Source organism: Ranitomeya imitator, chromosome 5 (genome assembly GCF_032444005.1).
Source record: "Ranitomeya imitator isolate aRanImi1 chromosome 5, aRanImi1.pri, whole genome shotgun sequence".
NCBI lineage: Eukaryota > Metazoa > Chordata > Amphibia > Anura > Dendrobatidae > Ranitomeya > Ranitomeya imitator.
In genome coordinates, this window is record NC_091286.1 from 413,863,375 (window position 1) to 413,889,923 (window position 26,549).

At 46.2% G+C, this 26,549-nt stretch overlaps 1 protein-coding gene across 1 annotated transcript in view; it reads right to left on the minus strand.

The window, feature by feature from the left end:
* Positions 1-26,549, minus strand: part of LOC138638055 (solute carrier family 12 member 9-like) — a 415,221-nt gene that overhangs the window by 110,954 nt on the left and 277,718 nt on the right. The window contains exon 9 of the mRNA XM_069727024.1: positions 23,754-23,878. Coding sequence (XP_069583125.1) covers positions 23,754-23,878 — 125 coding nt within the window. The remainder of the gene's footprint in view (positions 1-23,753; positions 23,879-26,549) is intronic.

Consider the following 26,549-nt stretch of genomic DNA (forward strand, 5'->3'; position numbering starts at 1 on the left):
TATTCAGCAGTATGGGAAATAAGGGCTTGTGAGGTCACACTTAAAACTTTAAGGACTCCGTAAATGAGGTAAAGGTTTATTGCACATATTTGACATATAAAATGTGTTTCATATGGATTGAGTTTGATAGAAAAGTCATCATGTCACAAGTGTTCTGCAGAGGTCCCTGGAAGACAGAAAGTACTGCTACTCTTACAGCAGGAGATGTCAGTGTTCTCGAAGATAAGGGGTTGTGGCAAGAATTCACCTTTTATATCTCTTGGCAGTTTACGACCCACCAATTTCATATTCTCATATAATGCCCTGCACACACGTTCATTGAGTATTTGGTGAGTTTTTTACCTCAGTATTTGTAAGCCAAAACCAGGAGTGGGTGATAAATACCGAAGTGGTGACGTGTTTCTATTATACTTTTCCTCTGACTTTTCTACTCCTGATTTTTGGCATACAAATACTGAGGTGAAATACTGACCAAATACTGAACGTGCGTAAGTGGCTTTAAACAACATAATACCAACAACCATTCCATCTCAGAATTATCGTTATATAGACATTTATTACACCGACACCTCCAAAAATGGATAGGAAGTGTTCAAATAAAAGTTTTAACACCCTTTGTGTATTTTTTATTACCCAATGCTATGTTCACAAGTAGTTTTTTTTTCAGCAGTCAAAACCTGCTCTCTTGGTAAAGAAAACACGGAGTTCATAATGCAAGTTTTGCTGTGTTTTTGCAGCATGCTGCTGTCAGGAATTTTTTTTGGTAACCCTTCAGGTTCTCCATGAGAATTAATGCAACGTCGAATGAATAAAAAAAATAAATAAATACATTTTTACTCTAAAATGTCGCTTTAGCTAAACATTGTTTAACTTTTCCAAGAGGAAACATGAAAAAGCAAACTGCAAGGTATGTTACCCACACCTTCTGCTGTGTGTGGTGAGGGATTTGGATGTTTCGCCCCCAGCAGTTCGTCTCCAGCAGTTCGCCCCCGGGTACATTTCGCCCTTGTACTCCATTTTGCCCCCAGAATTTTGTGTTTGGATGTTTCGCCAGTTTGTCCATGTGGTTCATGAATTCCCGTCCATCATCAATCCACATGTCACAAAAGTACTGTACAGAGTGCTGCACTTTTGTGACATGTTAAAACAACTGTTTCCATCTGACTTCACGGGGAACCGCTAGACTGTACTCCGTGACCCAAGGAGCTGCAGCTGCGACAGATAAGTATCACCCTGGGGGCCAAATACTGGGGACGAAATGTGCGTGGCCGAAATGTACCCGGGGGCGAACTGCTGCGGGTGAACTCTTGGGGGCGAAACATCCTATAACCGTGTGGTGATATCCCACATGTAGTCAAAAAGGTCTGTTGGGACACACAGCAGGGATCAGAAGTGAACCCCATATGTGGTTGCTGTACAATGTTTGAGCACACGGTAGGGATCGGATGGGAAGGAGAGCTACTTAGCTTTTGTAACAAAGATTCTGTTTGAACGGAATGTAGGCTCCATTAGCCAAGCCCCTGAAGTGCCAAAACAGCAGAAACCCCCCATAACCCCCTTTTAACCACTTAGATACCGCTGATAGAGGTATTTAAAGAGGTTAATCAGCCCCCGAACGGCTGCAAAGCCAGCCTGAGCGGATTCTGCAGGTTGCCAGCTGTCACCTGCGGGAATTGCAGGGGGGGCGCTATTCTATTATTCCAGATGCAGTTTTAAAACGGCAGTCAAGAATAAGGCCCCTTAACAGTTGCCGTCTTAATGTGTATTAGCAATTGTTAACGAGATGAAAAAGTTTTGTTCTCCAAAAATGAAGCATTTTTTTACTGATTGCTTTCTATGGGTGAAAACCACTGCAAAAACTTTGAATTGACATGTTGTACATTTCAATAATTCTGAAGTTCTCAAATGCAGTCAAAGGAAAAAAAAACAAGTATGTGCCTGAATTTCCATAGCTTTTACTTGTATTGTGAAAGGCAGCTTCTTCTCTGGATTTCCATAGCTTTTGCTTGTATTGTGAAAGGCAGCTTCTTCTCTGAATTTCCATAGCTTTTGCTTGTATCGTGAAAGGCAGCTTCTTCTCTTTCACACGTCAGTGTCTCCGGTACGTGTACTGACAGTTTTCTCACGTACTGGAGACACTGACATGAATGGGTCTATGCACATGTCTCCGTGTTTTCACGGACCGTGTGCAAAACACGGAGACATGTCCGCTTTTCTCCGGCAGCACGTACAGCAATACGTCCCGCACACGTGCACACGTAGAACAGTGTGCACTCTCCTCCGTGTGCACATACCGCCCGCAGGAGAGACAGCGCTACAGTAAGTGCTGTCCCCCTGTGTGTGGTGCTGAAGCCGGCATTCATTCCTTCACCCCAGCAGCGTTTTCTGGAGAGAAGGAATGAAAAATCAAGGTGTTTTTTTTTTGTGTTGAAAATAAAGTTTGTGGGTCACCTCTCATCCCCTGTGCGCACACCCGCTTGCCGAGAAATACTCACCCAACTCTGCTATGTATGCTCTCAGCGCCGGTAGCAGGTCCTGTGTGAGCGGTCACATGGTACCGCTCATTACAGTGATGAATATGCGCACTGGGGATGGGAGGCGGGAGTTGACCCACAAACTTTATTTTTAACCCCAAAAAAACCCTTGATTTTTCATTCCTTCTCTCCAGCGAACGCTGCTGGGGAGAAGGAATGAATGCCGGCTTCAGCACCAAAAGCAGGGGACAGCGCTTAACTGTAGCGCTGTCTCCTGCACGGTCCATGTGGTCCTCAGTCGGCACACGGCTGCCACACGTGTGCCACACTGATGTGCTACGTGAGCACACGGACACGGATAACTCCGGTACCGATTTCTCTGGTACCAAAATTATCTGGACGTGTGAAAGAGGCCTTAAGCACAGCCTTATATATAGTGTCTTGATTTTATGGCTTTTTATTTTTAATTTCTTTTCAAAGATCTAGACTGCAGCTCAACTGAATACTAGATGAGTTCTCCAGCAGGATAGTCCACAAATCTGCTCATGGATGCAGAATGCAATGCTCATACTCATTGTAATTTGTTTCAATTGTTCTAATTTGTTTGTTTTACTTTGTATGGCATGTTATTCTAAAAATCTGCAAAATGTTCAGTCATTGACTTCATTTATGTTCATGTTTTTACATCCATACAAAAGAGAAGCCACTTTCTGGGTGTGTTAGCACAGGATGGATATTCAGTGTATTTTCTGTGAGTGCAATAAATCCTCAGAGTATTACATTAGAGGAGTGGGATTTTATAAAAACTCATCACACACAGCCAAAAAAATTCTGCGCGAACAAAGGCTTGCAGTGTAGACTTAAAATCCGCAGCATTTCGATTTACATTGCAGATCTGCACAGGGGATTTCATCCTTTGTCATGCTGAAGGTGAAATCTGAGGCAATTCCATAAAATATGCATATTTTGATGTGGATCTGTCGCAGATGTGACTCAGCCCTTTGTGAACATATCTAATTAAAATCGGAAATACTTTACCATGTGGTATAAGTCTTACAGTCTAAGATAGTGGCAAACTTATCCAACCGTATGACATTGTCTCATCTATCCCGATTCGTGCCTCCTCTGTTTCCGCTTTCGCTGTTGGGCAGCAGCAAGCCTTTGTTGCTTGTCACGCGTGACAGCTCCAGTCCAGTTTTTCTCCAGGGATTTTTGATGCTGCTTTATAAGGGAGATATGGGGTTAATTTTGGTCTAGATATTGATCACTCTTTCCTGGGCGGGGCAGTCAGCTATTTAAACCCCTGAAGCTCTGACTCCACTGCCAGTCAATAGTATTGCCGTCCTGGTGAATACTGCTGTGCTATGATTCTAGCCCTAAATACTCCTGTTCTTTGGCCTGGGCTTGACTTTCAACTACCCTCTTGCTTTACCATTTTGTCGTGGACGTGCTCTCTTGGCTTTGAGAACCCTTCTTGCCAGTTTGCGCCACTGAATAGCAGCTGCCTCTGTTGCCCTTGCCCAGGACCCCTCTGTAAGTGCAGATCCCGATAGAGGGATTAAAGGGTGAAACCAGGGCATTTGGGCTATGCATCCAGTTTTCATCATTATGGTAGAGCTACATCAGCTTCCCATGTGGATGCATACAGGAGATACATCCTAACTTGCCTGTCAATTCATGCATATTACCAATTGCGCGCCTAATGTACTGAACTAACAGGTCTCGGGGGATAAACATCTTGAGGGCATTTCATTTCTAATATGGCTCTGGTATTGAATTCTGATTGTTCCAAGGCTGTAGCGGGGATCAATAGGAATCTTTACATGATGTCATTTGCTCAACTCAATTTCATGAAGTGCAGCCTGTAATGCCAGATCTCTCAGAATTAACCTGTTCATGACTAGGGTGTTTAGATTAGAAAACCTCTTAGGTGATCTCAACAGCAGGCAAGCAGATATGTCCCAAAGACTAAACAGAGTAAAGAGTACTTTGGAAACCAGCAAGAAGGGAAAAATCACTGTTAGAAATGATTAGCAGAGCATAGGTGACAATTGAATACACACAAGAACCCTGGACAAAAGGCATGAATGTGAGCGAACATATAATGAAGCCCAACCAGCAAAACTAGCAAAAGAAACTAGCACAGTTAAATGAATCAGTCATAATTAAAATTCTCAATTCTGGGGTAAAATCTGTATTCAGTTAATACAAAAAAACCTACAAAAAAATCTTATCAGTAGCAGCTGCCATCTCCTATCTCGGTAATGGGAAAGTCTGTCTTCAAAAAATACAGATTTTACCTCAGAATTGAGAATTTTGATAATGGCTGATCAATTCTGGCAGAGAAAGAAGCAAATTTCTCTAAAAAGATATATTACAAATTTGCTAATTTTCATGTGGACTATTGGTTTATGAAATAAAAATTAAAACAAATGTTACCCCTTTAAGCTTATGAGTCTTTCACCTGTATAGCCAGGGAGCACAATATGTTCTGCTCTGTCCAGTCATCCCCCTTGAATGCAAGAAGGCTGGTATAGTTCTATGGGAGCACCAATGTCTCTGGTTTATACATCAAGGCAGAAGGAGATCAGCTCAAGCAGAAGAAGCAGACTGCAGAGACCTGTGTGTCGTAAATAGTGCCTTCCCCCCTACCACCGATCCCGAAAGACAACGCGTACAGGCTTAGATGGGTTGAACTAGTCGGTCACAGTTTATTAATTTGATAAGCAGGGAGGGGCAAATTACATTTTGCAATGGGCTCACAGCCGTGGGCCCAGTCTGCGACCGACAGGCAGCCAGCCAATGAGCGGCTACGAAGCTTCACCCCTCCCTTCATTTCCGCTGTGACTTAAAAATATTAAAAATATTAAAAGTATTCTTATCGTCAGCTTTAAATTTCAAGTATTAAAAACATTTTTTAAACGTCACAAAAACATTAGTTAATATGTAGGGGAGGCAGGGTGGGACAATTGCTTCCAGAGGGTCAGCTGGGGAGAAAGAGGAAGGAACTGACCCTGGCACCGGGATTTCACCCTTGTGGGTGTGGCCGGACGCCCCTTCGTCTCTCTTCCCGTTGATGTAACGATGCACTGCGCATTAGGGTGCATAAATCCAAATGCGACCCCGCCGGGAGAGGGACGTGGGTCCTTGTTAAGTCGTCGGACGGTCCCGTATGCCCACTTAACGTAGTGAAAAATACACGACAACGAAACACGCGGGTAGATTCTTTCTGTCACACACAGATGGCTCGCCCTTACCAAATACCAGTTCCACACAATTTTAATCGGCGTCTTGAAGCCGTTAGTGTCGATCCATGACACATTCTTTCTGTATAGGGGCTGCTACCGAGGCGGCTAAGGCTGGGATCCCCGAGGCTGAAGTGCAGCGATTGGGTCGATGGAAATCCGCATGCTTTGCCAGATACATTAGACCTGACCTGCTTAAGTAACATATCTTGTCTTTTCCAGGCGCCCAGTTTGGGTGGTTGGACATTCATACATCTACTGGGCAAAGAAACGGGCCGAACATCGGCCCGGGGGTGTGAATCTAGGCTTCAGGAAAGTAGAGATCAACTGGAGAGGGATAAGAGGCCTACAGTGGCAAATAATCTTCCCAGAAGTCGTTGACATCGATAAGAGGGCCAAAGGGCCGGTGATACTAGTCTTGCATGCCGGTGGCAACGATCTGGGAAAACAGATGTATTGAGCTCAGTTCAACGATGACAGCAGATATCGAGCGTTTCTTCCACCTGTTACCTGATATGATATGTGTGGTCGGAGATGGTGCCACGAGCGGTCTGGCACGGGGCTAAGGACCCAAGAGGCTTAGAACGATTAAAAAAAAGGTCAACCTGAGAGTGGCAAGATTTGTAAAATCAAAATTCGGCATTGTAGTTCGTCACTACCAACTGGAAGGCGACAAATCAGGACTGCTGAGGCCCCGCTGCATTCATCTCACGGACATTGGGCTCTATATATTTTTCTCAGGTCTACAAGACGGAATCGAACAGGCCCTAATGCTGATGGGTGGGGGTCGGTAGTACATATGATCCTCCGTGGAGGAAATGAAGGGAGGGGCGAAGCTTCGTTGCCGCTCATTGGCTGGCCGCCTGTCGGTCGCAGACTGGGCCCACGGCTGTGAGCCTGATGCGAAATGTAATTTGCCCCTCCCTGCTTATCAAATGAATAAACTGTGACCGACTAGTTCAACCTATCTAAGCCTGTTCGTGTTGTCTTCGGGATCGGTGATAGGGGGGAAGGCACTATTTCGACACACGGGTCTCCGCAGTCTGGCAGGCATGGTACCACAAAGGGAATGTGCCTCGGACTGCGGAGCCCCTTATGGAAGAAGCTAATAGGAAACACCGTGCAGTGCCTACCCCCCCCCTCACACTACTCCCCCAGGTAATGCACTAATTGGGATGCCCAGCTGATCAACGAGGTCTTCGTTGATTAGTCCGCCCTCTGATGAGGTTTTTGAACGCGGTACCAGCTAGCTAATCCGAAGCGCTCCGAAAAAGGCGATGGCAAACACGGCTGACACTAGTACTACAGCAAAGAAACGGAGTATAGAAATCCCAAGGATCATAATAGAAAAGATAATTTTATTGATACATAGCAAGAAGATATGACCAATTAAAATCATGCACTGAAACAGGTAGTAAATAGAGAGAAACTCTAGGTATACTGGCGGCTGACACTAGGGCTGACTCGTATTGGGAAGTGCATACCGACGGGGAAATCGTGATAATATCGTGCAGTAAACTCAAAGAAATGGGACGACGACACTCCTGACTAGGTTAGAGCCTTTTCCAGCCTTTAATGGCTTGTCTGATGAAAAAATACTTTGTCACGTCCGCACACCCCAATAGCTGGAAGAAAAAGTCTATACCTGAAAGATGACGCTGCGACTAGGTTACCGACGTGCCTCTTTGCCTGAGTAAATTCAAAAGATCAACCAGCATCTCGCCCGATCGCACCTATCCATCAGTCTTCCGTGAATTAGTGAGCACCACTTGTCCCACACCTTACCGTAAACCTGCCAGGTAGCCGGCGTAACTGATGCGCGGATCAGTGGCATCATTGATTGGCTACCGTGTCCAAAAGGAGTGTTGGACACTGGACACCCGATGGTTGCGTGGTCGGAAGGAGACCTTTGAAGGCCTGCCAATCGGAAAATAACACAGCGTTAACAAGGTTATCATCAACCGACGTAACTGTGGCACGACACCAGATGTTGTGTTTAAAGCCTAGCAACGCTAGGCGGCGCAGAAGAGCGAGTAAAGGTGGGGATGCAGAAGACATGCTGTTCAAGCTCTTTGCTGTGTCGGGGTGTTTTGTTGAGAATCTTATATTTCTGTTCTCTAGCCGTGCTCCCCAGAGCTCTACTGCAGCTACGATCGCAAAGACATCTAGCAGGGCTGGGTCGCGGCCCCAATCGGCGGAGGCCCACAAAGCTGGCCAGCTCGCTTTGCACCATTGGTCTTGGTAGATTGCCAGAAACCCGTCTCTGAGATTTCCTCCTGCTGCTAGTCCTAGCTCTTTACTTAGCGTTTCCTGAGACATGAGGCAAGTATGGCCGTTGTAGGAATTTAGGAATGTTTTCCAGACTAGCAAATCTTCCTTCAGTGTGCGAGTAAGCCTAATTCTATGGCCTGGCTGGGAGATGCCCTTCGTCGCTAGCGATAGTCGGCGTGAAAAGGTTCTGCCCACTGGCATTATGCGGCAAGCAAAATTGAGCAAACCTGGCAGGGACTGCATCTGTTGGAGGGTGGCTTTTTTAATCACGCAGAAATCTTCGACCATTTGCAGCATTTTCTGCAATTTATCCTCTGGCAATCTAAAAACCATTGCGTTGGTATCTATCTCTATGCCAAGGAAAGGCAGCACATTACACGGGCCGACTGTTTTTTCTGTTGAGAGAGGCACGCCAAAATGACTGGCTAGAAATTTAAATTTTTGGTGGAGGAAATAGCAGAGCTTCGAGTCTTTCGGCCCGACGAACAAGAAATCGTTGAGGTAATGAACCGTCGAATTGCTGCTGATTTCGTAACGCACTACCCAGTCAAGAAAAGTGCTGAAAAGCTCAAAATAGTGACAGGAGATGGAGCAGCCCATCAGTAGGCACATGTCAAAGTAGAAGAGCTGGTCCACCTTACAACCTAGCAGGTGGAAGCACTCGGGGTGAATGGGCAATAGGCAAAATGCTGACTCTATGTCGAATTTTGCCAGCAGGGCACCGGGCCCGGCAGTCCTCATGAGCTCGACTGCCCTGTCAAATAAAGCGTAGGTTACTGATGCTTCTTCTGGGAGTATCGCGTCATTAACCGAATCACCTTTAGGGTATGAGAGGTGATGGATTAACCAATATTTTCCCAGTTCTTTTTTAGGGACGATGCCCAGGGGTGAGATTCTAAAATTCTTGAATGGCAGCGATGTAAATGGGCCCGCCATCCTGCCCAGTTCTACCTCTTTTTGAAATTTTTTATGTAAGATCTCGGGGAATTCGCGAGCGGATTTAAGATTATTTGCCGATTTCATTTTGCGACTAAAGTTAAAGGGGATAAAGAAACCGAATTTGAAACCGTGATCGAGTTGCTGCACGGCATCTTTATTAGGGTAGAGGCTTAGCCAAGGGCCCATTGCGGAGTTATGCCTTGCACGTGCTTGGCGCGTACATCTCGCTGCGGGGTGTCCGCCACTGCAGGCAGAGCAGTCGTGTTTGTATCTACAGGAACCGTGGAAGTGGCAGTACCCCTCGTTATACAGCAAGCACGCCCGTGGTCTCCGTATGACCACTGAATTTTGGCCTACGGTGGCTGGGTAATTAGTGGCCGACGACGAAAAGGGGGGTTGTTTTTGGGATAGCATAGGCCGTAAACAAACATCCGTTGCTTTAACGCCCCAGCCTAGGTTGGGTTGCATGGCAAGCCACCTGCGGAATTCTTCGTCATACCGCCTCCACGCTGACCCACTGTGAGATTTATACGAGTTATATACTAGGTCCTGGTATATGAATAGCTCGGAACAGCATTCCGGGTGTTTTTGACCCATAATGCAGCCCAAGACTGCAAAGGCCTGAAGCCAGTTGTTCATGGTTTGGGCGATCTTTGGTCTGTTTCTTTCGTACCCTGACCTCCACTACTTATCTACCGATTGTTGGTCTTCTGACAATAGCGAATATATATGCACGTAATCGTTATCCCATATTTTCTGTTTTATCTCTGGATTTACATGTGTACCTAAGGGACTAATTCAGCAGAAAAAGGCGTATTTGTGAAGGCTAGCTGATTGAGCTGTCCTTGTTTTCAGTTGGTCCGGCAGGGCGAGTCAGCTGGTGGACTAGCGCCCTGATAGTGGATGCTAATTCTCCTTCCCCTGTGATGTGTATTGCGTGGTGATCACCAAATTCAGAGCTCTTGCCGCTGTGTGACGCAGGCCGAGTGTCTCCCGGTGGTGGAGGGACTCCGACTCCTGTCGTACCGATAACTTGTTGGCAGGAAGCCCAGGGAGGTGGAGATGTGGTTCCCTGGCCGGTAGCCAAAGCCGCCGCACGTGATTCTAGACAGCTGTGTGCCGGGGCGAGAGTGACTCCTCTGTCTTCCAATGTGGCGGTACATTGTTGATGTTGGCCGGTAGCCCGGGGACATGAGGGTGGGTATCACCTGCCGGTAGCCGAGGCTGGGGCACCGGCCCTGTTGACGTGTGGCTGACAGGTTACCGCTGATGGTGTCGCTCCCGCCCTGTTGACATGTGGCTGAGCGGTTACCGCTGTTGGCATAGCTCCAGCCCTGATGATGGATCCTCGGAGTGAGCGCCGTCTTCTACGGTACCACCTCTTGCGGCACTCGGAACTGTCAGACCGTCCCGATGTGGATGGTGAGCGCCACTTAGCGGACCGGGATCTGTGGCGATACGTATGCGCGCTGCGTCTATAGGGAGAATAGTGGGGATTTGGGGGGCCGTAGCCGTAATTCTGTAAGTCTTCGGAGGATGGGGACGGTCTGCGGCGTATACGCCTGTGACTGTCGTGGTTAGGGGATTCGACGGAGGCGTGCTGGCTGTGTGTCATAGCTGGCGGTATGAGGCGTGGTGACGGCGTTGGCGATAAGGTGACGACGTTAGCCGCAAGGGGTGTGCTGGAAAGGACCGGGGAGGGTGTATTAAACGGATCAATTTGCGTCTGGGTGTATGGGGGTGCGCTGTTTATTAGTGGTGTGCACATGTTGCGTGCGACCGTGCTTGTGTTATACTGTACCGCTTGCGGAGCGCGCTAGTTGGATCGAGATGGACCGATCAGTGCGCTCCGCGACCGCATTTCTGGGTGGAAGGCCTGACCCCACAGCTCCCCGTGCAGGCATTGTGGCAATGCCTGTCGGAAGGATGCTGTGGGCCAGGCTGCGGCTGATCTGTGCTGGGGCGGCGGGTGGGGGAGCGGGACCTGGCTTGGGGGGGCAAGACAGCGCTGCCTGTGAGGCGCCCCTCCGCACGACTTGGTGGGCTGGGGCCCCACAGGCTAGCGCTGTGTTAGCAGTGCAAGCAGGGGCGAAAGTGGGCGGGGCTTGACGGTGCCAGGCCAGCATCAGGGAGGGGATGCTCTCCGGAGCTGCAAGGCCCCTGCGGCGCGCCCGGGCTGGCTGGCCATGCCGCACCCCGGACTTGCTGAGCGGCTGGCATGCCGCAGAAGCAATGGAGTCCCCCGCCTGCCTGCCCGGCGCTCTGGTCCTGAATGAAGGAAGAGGGGCCGGGAGAGGGGCCGTAAGTGGGCGTTCCTTTCCAGGCATGCACTGTACTCTGGGCGGCAGAGCGGGCCTGATTTGTGGGAGTAGGTGGGGCTTCTGCCACACGCGCTGGGCCCCGGTCTGTGAAGCAGGCACCGGAAGCGACCGGGGTCCGGGCACACTCAGGATATGGCGCCTGGCACCGGCGGGCAGCGGGGTCTGGTACACCCCTCGCGATGTCCGCCGCGCCCCCCGGAGCCACAAGTGAGGCAGAGGACGGAGCACGGCGAGATGGAAGCGCCTGCTCCCCGCCGACGCACAGGCGCTCGGGAGGATGGGAAGAGTGCCCCGAGCGTCTACCCAGAGGCGCCGCTGCACCAGCGTGGACAGAAGTGGCTGGGGACGGGAGCATCGGATGATCTGATATGGGTGAGTTGACCCTGGCATTTGTAGTGGATGGGGGCGATCCCACAGGCAGGGGAGGGGGGATTGGCAGCCCTAGGGGGAAAGTGTATGGGAGGACGGAGCCCTGGGGGATGATGACGGGGAGGCTTGAGGGGAAGCTAGGGGGTGAGGAGAGGGCACAGGAAGGTGAGCACCCAGGCCAGAAATAAGGGATCGCAACCATTGCTCACCTTCCTATGCAGCTCTCCGCTGTATGGCCTCGATCATGGGGTCAGACATGGCAGCCGGGATATCAGGGACAATTGCTTCCAGAGGGTCAGCCGGGAAGAAAGAGGAAGGAACTGACCCCGGCACCTGGATTTAACCCTTGTGGGTGTGGCCGGACGCCCTTCCTCTCTCTTTCCATTGGTCAGCTGGGCGTCCCAATTAGTGCATCACCTAGGGGAGTAGTGTGAGGGGGGAGTAGGCACTGCATGGTGTTTCCTATTAGCTTCTTCCACAAGGGGCTCCGCAGTCCGAGGCACATTCCCTATGCGGTACCGTGCCTGCCAGGACTTCTAGGAGAACTAGAGAGTAGTGAGATGTACAGTTAATTATCACTGCTATGGGCTCACCTGGTGATGTCGATTTAGAGGGTGAGCAGCAGGACCTGGGAAGATAGAACAACCGAGCAAGTCACAAGAAGGGTAGTCCACAAAAGATCATTGCTAAAGAAGCTGGCTTGTTATGATAGGCAATTCAGTATCACAATGGACATAGCGGTCAGAGCACATACAGTGATCTGACAATAACCCAAAATAATAGAACGAGCTCTGAGACGTGGGAACTCTGCAGACCGCAATCCCTAATCCTCTCCAAACAACACTAGAGGCAGCCATGGATTGCGCCTAACTCTGCCTATGCAACTCGGCACAGCCTGAGAAACTAACTAGCCTGAAGATAGAAAATAAGCCTACCTTGCCTCAGAGAAATACCCCAAAGGAAAAGGCAGCCCCCCACATATAATGACTGTGAGTTAAGATGAAAAGACAAACGTAGGGATGAAACAGATTCAGCAAAGTGAGGCCCGACTTTCTTAACAGAGCGAGGATAGGAAAGATAACTTTGCGGTCTACACAAAACCCTAAAGAAAACCACGCAAAGGGGGCAAAAAGACCCTCCGTACCGAACCAACGGCATGGAGGTACACCCTTTGCGTCCCAGAGCTTCCAGCAAAACAATTAGACAAGCTGGACAGAAAAAATAGCAAATAAATAGCAAAGAAGAACTTAGCTATGCAGAGCAGCAGGCCACAGGAATGATCCAGGGAAAAACAAGTCCAACACTGGAACATTGACAGGAAGCATGGATCAAAGCATTAGGTGGAGTTAAGTAGAGAAGCACCTAACGACCTCACCAGATCACCTGAGGGAGGAAACTCAGAAGCCGCAGTACCACTTTCCTCCACAAACGGAAGCTCCCAGAGAGAATCAGCCGAAGTACCACTTGTGACCACAGGAGGGAGCTCTGCCACAGAATTCACAACAGTACCCCCCCCTTGAGGAGGGGTCACCGAACCCTCACCAGAGCCCCCAGGCCGACCAGGATGAGCCACATGAAAGGTACGAACAAGATCGGGAGCATGGACATCAGAGGCAAAAACCCAGGAATTATCTTCCTGAGCATACCCCTTCCATTTAACCAGATACTGGAGTTTCCGTCTTGAAACACGAGAATCCAAAATCTTCTCCACAATATACTCCAATTCCCCCTCCACCAAAACCGGGGCAGGAGGGTCAACAGATGGAACCAAAGGTGCTACGTATCTCCGCAACAATGACCTATGGAATACGTTATGTATGGAAAAAGAATCTGGGAGGGTCAGACGAAAAGACACAAGATTAAGAACCTCAGAAATCCTATACGGACCAATGAAACGAGGTTTAAACTTAGGAGAGGAAACCTTCATAGGGATATGACGAGAAGATAACCAAACCAGATCCCCAACACGAAGTCGGGGACCCACACGGCGTCTGCGATTAGCGAAACGTTGAGCCTTCTCCTGGGACAAGGTCAAATTGTCCACTACATGAGTCCAAATCTGCTGCAACCTGTCCACCACAGTATCCACACCAGGACAGTCCGAAGACTCAACCTGTCCTGAAGAGAAACGAGGATGGAACCCAGAATTGCAGAAAAATGGCGAAACCAAGGTAGCCGAGCTGGCCCGATTATTAAGGGCGAACTCAGCCAAAGGCAAAAAGGACACCCAGTCATCCTGATCGGCAGAAACAAAGCATCTCAGATAGGTTTCCAAGGTCTGATTGGTTCGTTCGGTCTGGCCATTAGTCTGAGGATGGAAAGCCGAGGAAAAAGACAAGTCAATGCCCATCCTACCACAAAAGGCTCGCCAAAACCTCGAAACAAACTGGGAACCTCTGTCAGAAACGATATTCTCTGGAATGCCATGCAAACGAACCACATGCTGGAAGAACAATGGCACCAAATCAGAGGAGGAAGGCAATTTAGACAAGGGTACCAGATGGACCATCTTAGAAAAGCAATCACAGACCACCCAAATGACTGACATCTTTTGAGAAACGGGAAGATCTGAAATAAAATCCATAGAGATATGTGTCCAAGGCCTCTTCGGGACCGGCAAGGGCAAAAGCAACCCATTGGCACGAGAACAGCAGGGCTTAGCCCGAGCACAAATCCCACAGGACTGCACAAAAGTACGCACATCCCGTGACAGAGATGGCCACCAAAAGGATCTAGCCACTAACTCTCTGGTACCAAAGATTCCAGGATGACCAGCCAACACCGAACAATGAACCTCATAGATAACTTTATTCGTCCACCTATCAGGGACAAACAGTTTCTCCGCTGGACAACGATCAGGTTTATTAGCCTGAAATTTTTGCAGCACCCGCCGCAAATCAGGGGAGATGGCAGACACAATTACTCCTTCCTTGAGGATACCCGCCGGCTCAGATAAACCCGGAGAGTTGGGCACAAAACTCCTAGACAGAGCATCTGCCTTCACATTTTTAGAGCCCGGAAGGTACGAAATCACAAAGTCAAAACGGGCAAAAAACAGAGACCAACGAGCCTGTCTAGGATTCAAACGCTTAGCAGACTCGAGATAAGTCAAGTTCTTATGATCAGTCAATACCACCACGCGATGCTTAGCTCCTTCAAGCCAATGACGCCACTCCTCGAATGCCCACTTCATGGCCAGCAACTCTCAGTTGCCCACATCATAATTTCGCTCAGCAGGCGAAAACTTCCTGGAAAAAAAAGCGCATGGTTTCATCGCTGAGCAATCAGAACCTCTCTGCGACAAAACAGCCCCTGCTCCAATCTCAGAAGCATCAACCTCGACCTGGAACGGAAGAGAAACATCTGGTTGACACAACACAGGGGCAGAAGAAAAACGACGCTTCAACTCTTGAAAAGCTTCCACAGCAGCAGAAGACCAATTGACCAAATCAGCACCCTTCTTGGTCAAATCGGTCAATGGTTTGGCAATAGTAGAAAAATTGCAGATGAAGCGACGATAAAAATTAGCAAACCCCAGGAACTTTTGCAAACTTTTCAGAGATGTCGGCTGAGTCCAATCATGGATGGCCTGGACCTTAACAGGATCCATCTCGATAGTAGAAGGGGAAAAGATGAACCCCAAAAATGAAACCTTCTGCACACCAAAGAGACACTTTGATCCCTTCACAAACAAAGAATTAGCACGCAGGACCTGAAAAACCGTTCTGACCTGCTTCACATGAGACTCCCAATCATCCGAGAAGATCAAAATGTCATCCAAGTACACAATCAGGAATTTATCCAGGTACTCTCGGAAGATGTCATGCATAAAGGACTGAAACACTGATGGAGCATTGGCAAGTCCGAATGGCATCACTAGATACTCAAAATGACCCTCGGGAGTATTAATTGCAGTTTTCCATTCATCGCCTCGCCTGATTCGCACCAGATTATACGCACCACGAAGATCTATCTTGGTGAACCAACTAGCCCCCTTAATCCGAGCAAACAAATCAGATAACAATGGCAAGGGGTACTGAAATTTAACAGTGATCTTATTAAGAAGGCGGTAATCTATACAAGGTCTCAGCGAACCATCCTTCTTGGCTACAAAAAAGAACCCTGCTCCTAATGGCGACGATGACGGGCGAATATGCCCCTTCTCCAGGGATTCCTTCACATAACTGCGCATAGCGGTGTGCTCAGGCACGGATAAATTAAACAGTCGACCTTTTGGGAATTTACTACCAGGAATCAAATTGATAGCACAATCACAATCCCTATGCGGAGGTAGGGTATCAGACATGGGCTCATCAAATACATCCTGGTAATCAGACAAGAACTCTGGAACCTCAGAAGGGGTGGATGACGAAATTGACAGAAATGGAACATCACCATGTACCCCCTGACAACCCCAGCTGGACACCGACATGGATTTCCAATCCAATACTGGATTATGGGCTTGTAGCCATGGCAACCCCAACACGACCACATCATGCAGATTATGCAACACCAGAAAGCGAATAACCTCCTGATGTGCAGGAGCCATGCACATGGTCAGCTGGGTCCAGTATTGAGGCTTATTCTTGGCCAAAGGCGTAGCATCAATTCCTCTCAATGGAATTGGACACTGCAAGGGCTCCAAGAAAAACCCACAACGCTTAGCATATTACAAGTCCATCAAATTCAGGGCAGCGCCTGAATCCACAAACGCCATGACAGAATACGATGACAAAGAGCAGATCAAGGTAACGGACAGAAGGAACTTTGACTGTACTGTACCAATGGTGGCAGACCTAGCGAACCGCTTAGTGCGCTTAGGACAATCAGAGATAGCATGAGTGGAATCACCACAGTAGAAACACAGCCCATTCAGACGTCTGTGCTCTTGCCGTTCAACTCTGGTCATAGTCCTATCGCACTGCATAGGCTCAGGTTTAATCTCAGGTAATACCGCCAAATGGTGCACAGATTTACGCTCACGCAAGCGTCGACCGATCTGAATGGCCAAAGACATAGACTCATTCAAACCAGCAGGCATAGGAAATCCCACCATGACATCCTTAAGGGCTTCAGAGAGACCCTTTCTGAATATAGCTGCCAGCGCAGATTCATTCCATTGAGTGAGCATGGACCACTTTCTAAATTTCTGGCAATATACCTCTATCTCATCCTGAGCCTGACAAAGAGCCAGCAAATTTTTTTCTGCCTGATCCACTGAATTAGGCTCATCGTACAGCAATCCAAGCGCCAGGAAAAACGCATCGATATTACTTAATGCAGGATCTCCTGACGCAAGAGAAAATGCCCAGTCCTGAGGGTCGCCACGCAAAAAAGAAATGACGATCCTAACCTGTTGAACTGGGTCACCAGAGGAGCGAGGTTTCAAAGCCAGAAATAATTTACAATTATTTTTGAAACTCAGAAATTTAGTTCTATCTCCAAAAAACAAATCTGGAATAGGAATTCTCGGTTCTAACAAAGAATTCTGAACCACAAAATCTTGAATATTTTGAACTCTTGCCGTGAGCTGATCCACACATGAAGACAGACCTTTAATGTCCATTGCTACACCTGTGTCCTGAACCACCCAAATGTCTAGGGGAAAAAAAAAGCAAAACACAGTGCAAAGAAAAAAAAATGGTCTCAGAACTTCTTTTTTCCCTCTAATGAGAATCATTAGCACTTTGGGCTTCCTGTACTGTTATGATAGGCAATTCAGTATCACAATGGACATAGCGGTCAGAGCACATACAGTGATCTGACAATAACCCAAAATAATAGAACGAGCTCTGAGACGTGGGAACTCTGCAGACCGCAATCCCTAATCCTCTCCAAACAACACTAGAGGCAGCCGTGGATTGCGCCTAACTCTGCCTATGCAACTCGGCACAGCCTGAGAAACTAACTAGCCTGAAGATAGAAAATAAGCCTACCTTGCCTCAGAGAAATATCCCAAAGGAAAAGGCAGCCCCCCACATATAATGACTGTGAGTTAAGATGAAAAGACAAACGTAGGGATGAAACAGATTCAGCAAAGTGAGGCCCGACTTTCTTAACAGAGCGAGGATAGGAAAGATAACTTTGCGGTCTACACAAAACCCTAAAGAAAACCACGCAAAGGGGGCAAAAAGACCCTCCGTACCGAACCAACGGCACGGAGGTACACCCTTTGCGTCCCAGAGCTTCCAGCAAAACAATTAGACAAGCTGGACAGAAAAAATAGCAAACAAATAGCAAAGAAGAACTTAGCTATGCAGAGCAGCAGGCCACAGGAATGATCCAGGGAAAAACAAGTCCAACACTGGAACATTGACAGGAAGCATGGATCAAAGCATTAGGTGGAGTTAAGTAGAGAAGCACCTAACGACCTCACCAGATCACCTGAGGGAGGAAACTCAGAAGCCGCAGTACCACTTTCCTCCACAAACGGAAGCTCCCAGAGAGAATCAGCCGAAGTACCACTTGTGACCACAGGAGGGAGCTCTGCCACAGAATTCACAACACTGGCTGTTCCGAGAGTGATATATCCAAGCATATTAATGGAAAGTTCAGTGGAAGGAAAAAGTGTGATAGAAAAAGGTGCACAAGCCACCGGGATAACCGCAGCCTTGAAAGGAAAGTTAAGAAAAGGCCATTCAAGAATTTGGGGGAGAGTAAAAAGGAGTGGTCTGCTGCTGAAGTCATTGCTTCAAGAGCCACCACACACAGAAGTATCCAGGACATCTTACTTGGGCCAAGGAGAAAAAGAACTGAACTGTTGCTCAGTTGTCCAAGGTGCTGTTTTCAGATGAAAGTAAATTTTGCATTTCATTTGGAAATCAAAGTCCCAGAGTCTGGAGGAAGAGTGGAGAGACAGACAATCCAAGCTGCTTGAGGTCTAGTGTGAACTTCCCACAATCAGTGATTGGGGAGCCATGTCATCTGCTGGTGTAGGCCCACTGTGTTTTATCAACACCAAAGTCAGCACAGGCATCTACCAGGAAATTTTAGAGCACTTCATGCTTCCCTCTGCCAACAAGCTTTATGGAGATGGAATCCTGACACCTGTCCACACTGCCAAAAGTACCAATACCTGGTTTAAAAACAACAGTATCACTGTGCTTGATTGGCCAGCAAACTCGTCTAACCTTAACCCCATAGAGAATCTATGGAATATTGTCAAGAAGAAGATGAGAGACGCCAGACCCAACAATACAGAGCTGAAAGCTGGTTTCAAAGCAACCTGGGCTTCCATAACACTTCAGCAGTGCCACAGGCTGATCGCCTCCATGCAATGGCGCATTGATGTAGTAATTGATGCAAATGGAGCCCCGACAAAGTATTGAGTGCATTTACTGAACATACATTTCAGTAGGCCAACATTTCTGATTTTAAAATAATTTTTCAAGCTGGTGTTATAAAGTGTTCTAATTTACTGAGATAATGAATTTTGGGTTTTTATTGGCTGTAAGCCATAATCATCAACATTAACAGAAATAAACACTTGAAATAGATCACTCTGTTTGTACTGACTTCTGATAATATATGAGTTTCTCTTTTTGTAATGAAGAACTGAAATAAATTAACTTTTTGATGATTTGTAGGTGAATTGGAGACTAGCTTGTTGTGATGTGTTACCTTAATTGCAGTGAGAGGTATGAATAACGTCAAGAACAATCTGGAAACTTGATTTGAAGAAATGGGTGTGGACTACACCAAGGTAAGCTGGCTTGAGCTTCGAAATAAACGTTGGTAGTGTAATGGAAGTAGCTAGAGGTAGTCAGGCACCTGGCTGGAGCTGGCTAAGTGAAAGATTAAGCAACTGCTAACAAACACAAGATTGCTGAGACCAATGTTATCTCAATACTCAGACAGCACATGGCTGCTTGAGCCGGCTTTCAATTTACTTGGGTGATATTACAAATGTTTGTCACGTTATCACAGTAACCTGGTATCATAAGCACAAAGGGAACTGGCCAGAGGAAAAGGTAACATGGCTCGATGCCTGATCCAGTGAGAAATGATCACGAAACTGGACCAACTGTGATTGTTTTAGATTGCGGATTTTACAGTAGTCCACAGTTCTGTCGCTAATTAATACATTCTATATATTGTATGTATTGATTGCATTGCGGCAGAGCTATGATGATGTCAGATTTCAGCCCTGTTTTTCTCCTGTGAAATGTCTTTAGTACCCAGACTTTCAGATGTTCAGAAATAACAGGTACTGCAATATTCACCTTCCCCTGCACCAACGATGCCTCTCAGCCGGTTAACAGGCTGCAGCGTTGATGTCAGAACTACAGCGTACATTTCTTGTACTTATGATGGGTGACATTCCATGAATTTCCCTCTGACAGCTTCACTCTTATCTCATCCATTGAGCCTACCATGTTTCATCCAAGAATGTGGTTCTCAATATTATAAGGCAGTATTTGTGATATGATTGAAACAAAAGCTGGTTCTCGTTAGAAGAAATAATTCATTAACCGGTTACATGTTTACAAGGAGAATCCTCCTCATAGAAGGCAGTGGAGTACTGTACAGTATGCACGTTGTGTCTCCGTCTTTAACTCCAGCTGCCTGCCTAATGCTGTTCTGTCCCTTCCTTGTTAGTTAATTACCACTAATGGAAAGAGAGGGATTGCTGGCAGACAGCCAGGGAAATCACAGGCAAGTTGGGAAAAGTTTCATAAATTTAGTGTAAGTATCAATTTCAGAGCTCGCTGTCAAGGGAGGAGTATATATATATGTAGATGTTGTTTGAAGGGCAAATGCAAAAGAAGAAAAGAAATTGCACACTCAGAGAAGGGAGTCAGTGCCAGAGCGAAGCGGAGGGAGACAGAGGAGGGAGAACCATTTCTTATAGACACTCCGATCTTTTATTAGATTTATAGCATGGTGCTAAGATTGTGTACGGGTGAAAGCTAAAGAAGCCTGGACTATGCAACCTCAGACAAAATCTGCATTTGTGATGTTTCAGGCTGTGTGCCTACCATTGAGTTTTTAACGATGTGCATTTTCGCTGTGCCAAAAATGCAGCATCATACAGCTCCAGCAAAGTGGATGGGATTTAGTGAAATCTCGTGCCCTCTCTACTTTTCATTTACTGAGCGTAAACTGATCTGTGATTGATATGTTTCGGACTTAAAACACTAATCTCTCTAATTGTCCTATAGAGTGAGACATGAGATACTGAAAATCTGCATGTAAAAAAAACGCACGTTTCCAGGGATCAAAGTGCATGTATAAATCAATGTATACATCAAGCACATGAATAAATCAATAAAATTTTGTGAAAGCGGAATACCTAGAACTATCAAAAAGAAAGCAGACATATTTGAAACATGGCATATTAACAAATCAAAAAACACAGCATCAAAAACGCATGTAAAAAACACTCAAAAAAGCAATGAAAAAGCACAAGTACCCTGTTACATAATAGGTGCAGAAAATCTACGACATCAAAAGCTCATTGTGAGAACATACAGTACAGACCAAAAGTTTGGCCACACCTTCTCATTTAAAGATTTTTCTGTATTTGCAGGACTATGAAAATTGTACATTCACACTGAAGGCATCAAAGCTATGAATTAACACATGTGGAATTAAATACTTAACTAAAAAGTGTGAAACAACTGAAAATATGTCTTATATTCTAGGTTCTTCAAAGTAGCCACCTTTGGCTTTGTTGACTGTTTTGCACACTCTTGGCATTCTCTTGATGAGCTTCAAGAGATAGTCACCGGAAATGGTCTTCCAACAATCTTGGAGGAGTTCCCAGAGATGCTTAGCACTCGTTGGCCCTTTTGCCTTCACTCTGCGGTCCAACTCACCCCAAACCATCTCAGTTGGGTTCAGGTCTGGTGACTGTGGAGGCCAGGTCATCTGGTGTAGCACCCCATCACTCTCCTTCTTGGTCAAATAGCCCTTACACAGCCTGGAGGTGTGTTTGGGGTCATTGCCCTATTGAAAAATAAATGATGGTCCAACTAAACGCAAACCGGATGGAATAGCATGCTGCTGCAAGATGCTGTGGTAGCCATGCTGGTTCAGTATGCCTTCAATAAATCCTCAACAGTGTCACCAGCAAAACACCCCCACACCATCACACCTCCTCCTCCATGCTTCACAGTGGGAACCAGGCACGTAGAGTCCATCCGTTCACTTTTTCTGCGTCGCACAAAGACACAGTAGTTAGAACCAAAGATCTTAAATTTGGACTCATCAGACCAAAGCACAGATTTCCACTTGTCTAATGTCCATTCCTTGTGTTCTTTAGCCAAAACAAGTCTCTTCTGCTTGTTGCCTCTCCTTAGCAGTGGTTTCCAAGCAGCTATTTTACCATGAAGGCCTGCTGCACAAAGTCTCCTCTTAACAGTTGTTGTAGAGATGTGTCTGCTGCTAGAACTCTGTGTGGCATTGACCTGGTCTCTAATCTGAGCTGCTGTTAACCTGCGATTTCTGAGGCTGGTGACTCGGATAAACTTCTCTTCAGAAGCAGAGGTGACTCTTGGTCTTCCTTTCCTGGGGCGGTCCTCATGTGAGCCAGTTTCTTTGTAGTGCTTGATGATTTTGCCACTGCACTTGGGGACACTTTCAAAGTTTTCCCAATTTTTCGGACTGACAGACCTTCATTTCTTAAAGTAATGATGGCCACCCGTTTTTCTTTACTTAGCTGCTTTTTTCTTGCCATAATACAAATTCTAACAGTCTATTCAGTAGGACTATCAGCTGTGTATACACCAGACTTCTGCACAACACAACTGATGGTCCCAACCCCATTTATAAGGCAAGAAACCCCACTTATTAAACTTGACAGGGCACACCTGTAAAGTGAAAACCATTCCCGGTGACAACCTCTTGATGCTCATCAAGAGAATGCCAAGAGTGTGCAAAGCAGTCATCAAAGCAAAAGGTGGCTACTTTGAAGAACCTAGAATATAAGACATAATTTAAGTTGTTCACAGTTTTTTGTTAAGTATATAATTCCACATGTGTTAATTCATAGTTTTGATGCCTTCAGTGTGAATGTACAATTTTCATAGTCATGAAAATACAAAAAAATCTTTAAATGAGAAGGTGTGTCCAAAGTTTTGGTCTGTACTGTAGCCTAAGTGTACTGATTAGCGCTTTCCTGGTATTGCAAAATAAAATAAAAACACCCATTAAATCAATGTATGCTTACCATATGTTATGTACTACAACTTTCGCCATGTGAGGGCCTCATTTTGCTGTGATGTCCCAAAATTTTGGCATAAATGTAATAGTGCCAAAAGAAAATGCAATATAAGCCCAACATGTGACCTTAGATGAACAATTTTGGAAATGTCTAAAATGATGATGATATATAACCTAGGACTAAATAATTACTTTTGCTATGACAAAGTATCGCTATTTTTCAAAGTTTTCTTCAAATGGCAGGTGTGATACAAGGCAAAGAAGAAGACACATAACAGGATGAGTCTCTTATAATCATTAGTGTCCCTCACATCACGTGGTTAGATATCTCCAAGAGAAGTAAAACAGTGTGAGAAAGTAGAAGAACTGATCAAGGGACACTGTGGCCCCAAAGAGTGCACTGGTGTAGGATGTGCCCAAAAAATAGAAAAGCATGTGCCTCAAACTGAATTTGTCGCATTTTTTCACCAATGTTCAATACAGGAAGAAATGTACTTATGTCTGAGATTGTAGTATAATTCTGAGGTGATTTTTTTGGAGTTCATTTGGCCACTGTGCTCATCTACGTCCTCTCCGGGCTAAGCTCCATCCAATTTTTGAAAAGGTAAGGGTTAGCTGGGATTGGTGTATAAGCAGCAAAATTACAACGTTTTTGCACCCAACAAAACAGACGAAACATGATGTGATATATGAGACAATTCTGGTGAAATCTATTTGATGAATTGGGGTCTTCATCTGTAATGTTGTGGAGAATTGTGGTTGGCACTTTGGGGGGCACAGTGCTTTTTACGGAGATTTCCTTGTAATCTGCTTAGACAGAGATACATTCTGATCCAGACTACTGACTGAACTGATACCATAGACCACAGAATTCACACCTCCCACTGTACACACATTATTTAGTAACAGCTCGTTAGTAATAGTGATCGAGAAATATGCTTTTAAAAAATTACAAACATTTTCCAATGTACCTGAAATTTGGCGCTGATGCCCATTCCAGTGCCACACAGGCAAGGCCCACAGCGGCATACACCAGCATGAAGAAAATGGTCACAATTCCTGCAATGGTGTTCACTTTCCCAGTAAACAGAACAAGCTAAAAGACAAACAAAGCATTATCAGACATTATAGACCGGTACCGGCAGAAAGGTTATATGAGGCGACAAGTCTAACAAGAAGATGATCTAAGGGGCTGATGAACTCACTTTTGATTTTCAAACATCGGACAACTAAATGGAGACATAAATAGACCCACCTCGTGATGATCCTCTCCCAGTTATAGCCTGTGGTGCCAGGCGCTGAGCACTGCACTGTATGATTGGCCCAAATGCTTTCCATGAGAAACGGACAGCACCTGGATCAATGTTATTGAATGGGGCAGAATCTGCCGGTAAACAAATCGCAGCATGCACCAGTCTGTGTGTGTTGGATGAGGATCGCCATAAACAGATTCCCTACAGAGACACAGTACAGTGCAGACACATTGCAAGTCTTCACCGTAGGAAGCTGGAAATGCTCTTGTAAATGATTAGCAGCTGCCGTTGTACATAAACTGATTGCACAGACAGCATATGGATGATGAATAGGCGAAAAATCATTGGAGTTTTCTGAATGAAACGTGGATATTTTTTATATGCTGGTGTGAACTTAGCCTGATAGAGAACTGTAAGGCTATGTGCACACGATGCCAATTGTGGACATGGTGTGTGGACAGGTGTGTTATACACAGGTAGCGTGTTCAAACAGGTGCAATTAATACAAGTAACGAGTACCGAGTAAGAGGGCTTCTTAAAGGAAAACTAACAGGTCTGTGAGATCCAGATTAATCCCCAGAGGTGATCAAATACTTATTTCATGCAATAAAATGCAATCTACTGTGGTTTTCTGTTTTTATTTTTAGATTCTGTCTCTCACAGTTGAAGTATATCTACAGTAAAAATTACCTCTCCTTTCTTTGAAGGTGGGAAAACTTGCAAAATCAGCAGTGTATGGAATACTTATTTTCCCAAATGGGAGCGATATGAAATATCAAAGGAACCGTTTCTATTTAACCCCTTTCTGCCATTGGACGGAATAGTACATCCGATGGCAGAACCCCCAGCTGACAGCAGCATTTAACAAGGGCACTGGTGACCCTGTTACGTGATCGGGGATCATCGGTGCGTCGGCATGACAACCAGAGGTCTCCTTGAGACCTCTATGGTTGTTGATGGCAGATTGCTATGAGCGCCACCCAGTGGTCAGCGCTCATAGCAATGCTGTAATTCTACTACATAGAGGCGATCTAAGCATCGCTTATGGGAGACACATGTTGGATGTTTTGATCTCCCGGAGGTCATTCATCCTTATGTTTATAGTCTTTTTACTAGGCACTGCTCCTAATAGCCAGTTTCCTACTCCACACTGATGAGGGGCAAATACCCCGAAACAGCTGTCTGTGGATGGATACCATGTTTTGGCATAGGTGGTTTTCCTTTTTGGATGCCGTCCTTCCCGTGGTTGTTCCTTCCCGGTGAAAGACCTGGCTATTTATTGCTTGCGTTGAGAAACACGTGATGGTGTCTCCGCGGCTATTCTACATGCATTTGCATATTTCCCATAAGGGATGGGGGCAGTGTTCTGGATCACTGCGTTGAGAAACACGTGATGGTGTCTCCGCGGTGTTGGATGTTTTGATCTCCCCGAGGTCATTCATCCTTATGTTTATAAACTCGTACAGACCTGGAGAATCATAATGGCAGGTCGGTTTTAGCATTTATTGAACCTAGCAAAAAAGCCAAGCGTGGGATTGCACTTTTTTTGTAATTTCACCGCACTTGGAATTTTCTTCCCGTTTACTGGTACACGACATGGTGAAACCAATGGTGTCGTTCAAAAGTACAACTCGTCCCGCAAAAAATAAGCCCTCACATGGCCATATTGACGGAAAAATAAAAAAGTTATGGCTCTGGAAAGGAGGGAAGTGAAAAATCAACACGCAAAACTTTAAAAAGCTCCAGGGGTTAAGGGATTAAAAATTTGGCTGGTTTATTACAGTCCTCATAAATCACATAACAGGAAACTCAAATACAGCACTTGTCTGGCTCAAAGTACAACATAAAGCAAAAAGTCCATACAATAGTGCTGGTTAGCCTGCCTGGCTAAGAGGTCTGCACACATCCATACATATAGCCATGTGTGAGTCAAACAGGTCTCAATTTACAAAGAGAACCACATCCAGGGGTGGAGATGTGGTGAGCAGCCATCTCTCTCAACTCTTTGGCCGGCCTCACACTCAGCGTTGAAAAATACGGTCCGTATTTTACGGCCGTAATACGCTCCAAAATTAGAAATACGGTGGTCTGTAAGAACTCCGTAGGCAAGGTGTGGTCGCGTATTTTGCGCATGTAATGTTGCGTATGTAATCCGTATGCCCACCGTAATGCGTATTTTTCACGCAACCTGACAAAATGGACATATAACGGTTTTGGCGGATGAAATTGATTTAAATTACCCTCATCAACCCTATTTAAGGCCTCTACAACAGGTGTCTCACTCCCATATGGTCATTTTGTGGTTTTGCAACTGTTGGAGTGTTGTTGTAACATTTTGACCATGTCTGACCACCTGCAGTTCACCCCAACGCAGCGTGTTTTGTTTAACTGGCTATTGTCTCGTCGGTTTGGGCACCCATACCCTGTGATTGTGGATCCGCGAAGGAGGAGCAGAAGAATGTGGGTGCATCCTCTTCTGACTAAACGCCTCACTAAAGGCCATTTTCATCGGCT